This window comes from Protobothrops mucrosquamatus, unplaced genomic scaffold, assembly GCF_001527695.2.
Source record: "Protobothrops mucrosquamatus isolate PMUCROS unplaced genomic scaffold, P.Mucros_1.0 scaffold3221, whole genome shotgun sequence".
Taxonomy (NCBI): domain Eukaryota; kingdom Metazoa; phylum Chordata; class Lepidosauria; order Squamata; family Viperidae; genus Protobothrops; species Protobothrops mucrosquamatus.
In genome coordinates this window covers 23,995-29,611 of record NW_015389218.1, presented here as the reverse complement: position 1 = coordinate 29,611, position 5,617 = coordinate 23,995, and the positions used below count along the sequence as shown (strand labels likewise).

Below are 5,617 nucleotides of genomic sequence, written 5' to 3'. Positions count from 1 at the left end.
CACGGATCCAACAAACATGTGGTTGCATTCAGCCCTCCCAAGACCCTGTCCACATCCTCGGGAGCAACAGAGTCAAACTCCTCCCATACAACCGTCTCAAGACCTGCTTCCGTCTCCTCTCCCTGGGCCAACCAGTCGGAGTCCAAGCCTTCTCGGATCCGAGCGACTTTGTCATGCAGATATTGTGCAAAATCCTCGGGATCATGGAGAAAGCTAGGGAGTTCCAGAAAAACATCTACTTCTGCTTCATTGACTATGCTAAAGCCTTTGATTGTGTGGATCACAACAAATTATGGCAAGTTCTTAAAGAGATGGGAGTACCAGACCATCTTATTTGTCTCTTGAGAAACCTATATGTGGGTCAAGAAGCAACAGTGAGAACTGGACACGGAACCACTGATTGGTTCAAAATTGGGAAAGGAGTCTGGCAAGGCTGTATACTGTCGCCCTCCCTATTTAACTTATATGCAGAGCACATCATGAGAAAGGCAGGGCTAGATGAATCAAAAGTTGGAATTAAGATTGCCGGGAGAAATATCAACAACTTAAGATATGCAGATGATACCACTCTAATGGCAGAAAGTGAAGAGTAACTAAAGAGCCTCTTGATGCGGGTGAAGAAGGAGAGTGCAAAAGTTGGCTTGAAACTCAACATTAAGAAAACCAAAATCATGGCATCCGTCCCTCTCAATTCCTGGCAAATAGATGGGGAAGAAATGGAGGTAGTGACAGATTTTATTTTCCTGGACTCCAAGATCACCGCAGATGGGGACTGCAGCCAAGAAATTAAAAGATGCTTGCTCCTGGGGAGGAAAACTATGGCAAATCTAGACAGCATACTAAAAAGCAGAGACATCACCCTGCCAACAAAAGTGTGTGTAGTCAAGGCCATGATTTTTCCAGTTGCAATGTATGGATGTGAAAGTTGGACCATAAGAAAGGCTGAGCGACAAAGAATTGAGGCCTTTGAACTATGGTGCTGGAGAAGACTCCTGCGAGTCCCTTGGACTGCAAGGCGTTCAAACTGGTCAGTCCTAGAAGAGATCAACCCCGACTGCTCTTTAGAAGGCCAGATCCTGAAGTTGAAACTCAAATACTTTGGCCACCTAATGAGAAGGAATGCTGGGAAAGATTGAGGGCAACAGAAGAATGGGACGACAGAGAATGAGGTGGCTGGATGGAGTCACTGAAGCAGTAGGCGTGAGCTTAAATGGACTCCAGAAGATGGTAGAGGACAGGAAGGCCCGGAGGAATGTTGTCCATAGGATCGCGATGGGTTGGACACAACTTCGCAATTAACAACAACAATAGGATGGAGAGTCATAACATACAAAACCAAAGAGTAAAGTATGCTCCTACAGCAGATGGAAAACCCTCAACTATTCCACCTTAGAAATCCTGAATCTCTTGTTTTCATCTCTTCTATAATACGCCTCATCAAAGTATCAACTGGAATATTATTAGATGAAAGAGATGTATTCTAATTTATTGATTAACCCTTTAACAGTCATGTGTATGAATGAATAAAGCTTTTCAGCTGCCCACAAAGTATAGCTTCATATATGCTGCTGAAATACTCTTATATACTCAATTATTACAGGTTCAAAAGCTTTATTGGACAGTTTGGTATACAAGAATGTCATTGATCTATGTGCATTATACTTTTCTCCAAATCCATGGAAATCAGTTTTTAATATCACTGAAAGTAGTACCAATATCTAACAACCTCATATAACAATTTATTTTTCTCTCACAGACAAAGACACTAGGAATCAATTCTCATATACATCCAGTTAATATATTTCTGATCTACTTTACTTTATATTTTAGTATGTTGTCTGACTTTTGACAGTGCTGATATAATGATACCTTATTCTTAATTTTATAGTAAGAATATCTGTAACCTAATGCTGCTCTTATTAAGTTACCTCAGTGACTACATATTACTTTACCATTGATGCAGCAAAAAATTGACAAATTAAATAAAAATACTTAAAAAATCACTATTTGGGGAAGAAAAGCCCTATCTCATAAATTCCCTACAGACTTTCTAGAACATTGCTCTAGATGGTTAAAGGTTTCCTTCAAGCTATAGTATGAGCTTTTATTAGAAACTGCACCTGTAAGCAGTAATCATGACACTCTGATTACTTTAAAGCACTGCTACTCAGATAATATATTACTTAGTCTAATAAATATTAACAGCCAATGCAATAGAAAATCATAGCATGAGAATCAAATCCTCAGCTAGTTTTCCTCAGAATCTCTGAATATGACAAAGATACAAAACAATATTGACACAATAAAAACCCTCCTTTTAAATTACTGTAATGCTGTTTCTTATAATCATGCTCAATATCTGTCTACTCAGATAATTACTATCAACACAGTCCTTGGAGATTCTGAAATGTTAAATTGTCTTTTAGTCAATGCTTTCCTGATTTTATCTCAAATGCAAATATGGGAAAAGAATATATTAAAAGGTGTATATTCCATTAGCAAATACTTTTAACTTCTATCTAAAAACAATAGTAATACTGTGCAGTATTGAAGGAAAATGTGTAGTGAAAAAACTACATGTAGAACCATGAAAATAAGTGAACAGAGCCAAGAAACAATGTATTTAATTTTAATAGATTTAATTTCTAGCAGGACTACCCAATTCTGTAATAGCTTTGTTCCCTATGCCATCTATCTGGTAAACTCGCAAGATCCATTTTGCTCGCCATGTACAGTACATGTATACATAACCCGAACTAGACTGTTGTCTCACTGTGTCATATAATATATGTAGGTATATGCATAATTCTGTATTTATTTATTTATGTTATATTTATGTAGTTATATTGGAGGTGGTGACCCTTTGAGAGATGCAATGAAATTTCATTTTAATCAGTGTACATTTAAAGTGACAATAAAGTTATTATTCTATTCTATTCTATTCTACACTATTCTATTCTATTCTTGCTATATATTTGTGTCACATTAAAAAATAGTGGCAAGTGATAGTACCTAATGTTTCAGGATCTACTTTTAGCCCTGCAATTATGCTCTGTCATTGTGAATACTATAAAGCACTTTGTTCTGTTTTGGTATTTTACCCACAGATTTAGACCATAGAAACACATGTTTCACTTGAGTTTCTACTGATCACTTTTTGAATTAAAATTTTCACTTACATATCCATGCATTCCTTTCAACAGATCAGATAGCCAGGCTAGATTTAGATTCAGGTAAAATCCAGTCTGAATCTCTGCAAATGCTTGTTCTATAAGATATTCCTAAAGGAATATAATTTTAATATAATTCCAACAATGGAATTATTTATATGGCCACCACAATTAACACAGGCATCTGAATGATTAGCAAGCAATAAATAACCACTTTAACCATAAAAAACAAGTTAAAAATACATGGAGCACATGGAGCATAACTCAAATGCTAACAGCCACAATAGTAAACTGGCTCACCCAATACTCAGGCCTAAAACTATGGGGAAGTTTTTAATGTATTACAGAAAGTCAGAAAAGCTGGGGCTATTCAAATCTTGGATGATATGCTGTTGCATAGGGCAGGGCACATCATTTTACATAACATGATGGAAAAGGCATGCCTCCTGTCTCCCATTAGATGACACAGAATGTGAACAATGTGTGCATATAATTTATGTTCTTATTTGTGGGTTTTACTTGTGAGTAGTGTGCACTGTGGACAGCACTTAATTTCATTGTGAGTTAAACAATGAAAATAAATTCTATTCTATTCTATTCTATTCTATTTAATGGAGGACATCCGTAGTATGCTCAGCCTGCCAGAACTCATTCACAACAAAGAAAACTTAAATATTTTTATGCTTGATTTTCTAAGCATGCATCTGAATGAATTTATATACTAAAGCAAATAATATCATCACATTTTCTAGTGAACATACAACTGCCACCTTCAGAACAGAAAATATCTGCATCCAACTCAATTCAAACTTAATGAGGTTATAGGTATGGAAGTATTACAAAATATTATAAAATATTTTGCATTCTGTGAGATAAAATTTAGATAATGTCTTTGAAACGAGAAAGAAGCAATTCTATTTATACTGAAGCATTTATGCAAAGATAAAATAATTCTAATAGGCAATATACTGCTTTTCAAAATCAAATGCTTCTTATTCTTTATCTACAGCACAAGCTTCTGTAAGAGATACATGCTCTTCTTTTATGCCTTAACAACTTCTGTATAACATTATAGGATCAAATAAAATCCTTTCCATATACAGATGAGAAAATAGTACAACTTACATAAGCATGTTTTCTACAGAATAAAAGACATGTTTGCATCTGGAATAATCAAAGTACTTAGAACTACTAATTCTCTGCCCTGACCTCATTTAAGGAAGGACAACACTGAAACATAATCCAAAAACTCAGTAACTATCAGAACCACTGTATTTAGTGGATGAACTGTTGGAATTAAAATACAAAATGGAAAATTATAATTAAATCATACCAATGTAAAATTAACATTTCCCCAATGTTCACAGAAACTGAGCACAGTTTCCCCATATGCCCCATTAATTTATGGAAAAAAACCCACTCGAATGGAGTAACAAAAATATAGAAAGACCCCAGAAAAATTTTCCTGTCAACTAATTTTCCGACAAAAATGGTCCTCTTTAACTTACGAACCTCCTCAGTTTCAAGAATCTTAGTCCGGCTAAGAAAAATAAAACCAATGAAAGAAATCTCTGTACACTCAGAGTAGAAAAATTATCTTTCTTCTGTTCCTAAACACATCCCCAACACCCCAGGCTTCTTACTTTCTCTTCATCCGACACCCGATCTTCGTAGTCCGCCATTTTGGCTTCTATCAGTCTAGCGCCCCACCTGTCACCCCGCGCACGGCACGTCGGGACGGGGGAACTGGGGGCGGAGCCAGAAATTCGCCGGCCGGATGTCAGCGGAGCGGATGTGGCCGGCTTATTCAGACGGTAATAACTGCCTTGTTAGGAATAGGGGGATGGGCGCTGCTTGCCGTACAGGCCTGCTTGGCGCCTGAAAGGGCCGTTTGAAAGAATCACTTTTGAAACGTGGATGCTATCCTATACCTTCGCTCATTAATGCCGCCTCCCCGGGCCCAATCCCGGTTTTTGCTCAACAAATCCCTACAGGATAACTGCATCGAACCACTTTGGTCCAATTGCAAGGCAGCGTTTCACATGAATAGTGTTTTCCTTTCCTTTTTAAAATTTCCTTCCAAATGCCTGGCTTTACGCGCAAGCAATAAACCTTGTGCTCAACCAAGTATATTAGTCCTGATTTCCTATCAGAAAAACAGATCGCTCCAATATATCAGCATATACCGGGCAAGGTATATCTTTGTTCAAAAGGACTTCCCGGTAACCACAGCGCGAGCAATCTCGATAAAACACAGGAGAGCTGCCTTGTCTGAAAGCGAATTCGAGAGTACGGGGAGCCGGCGAGGGCGCCTACCCGGCTCCCCACCCGCTGCGAGTGCCGGCTTCCATTAAACGGGACGAATCGGCCGCGGCGGCGCGCCTGGTTGATCCCGCCCTCCTGCCTCCTTCAGCCAGCCAGTCCTCAGCAAGCCGAGGGCGGGAGTC

The 5,617-nt window shown here is 38.3% G+C and overlaps 1 protein-coding gene across 1 annotated transcript in view; it reads right to left on the bottom strand.

Moving 5' to 3' along the window:
* CAPZA1 (capping actin protein of muscle Z-line subunit alpha 1) overlaps positions 1-4,898 on the bottom strand; it is a 21,181-nt gene extending 16,283 nt beyond the window's left edge. Inside the window, exon 1 of the mRNA XM_015826651.1 lies at positions 4,814-4,898. Within this exon, the coding sequence (XP_015682137.1) occupies positions 4,814-4,852 (39 nt within the window). The 5' untranslated portion in view covers positions 4,853-4,898. The remainder of the gene's footprint in view (positions 1-4,813) is intronic.
* Between the last annotated feature and the right edge of the window lie 719 nt (positions 4,899-5,617).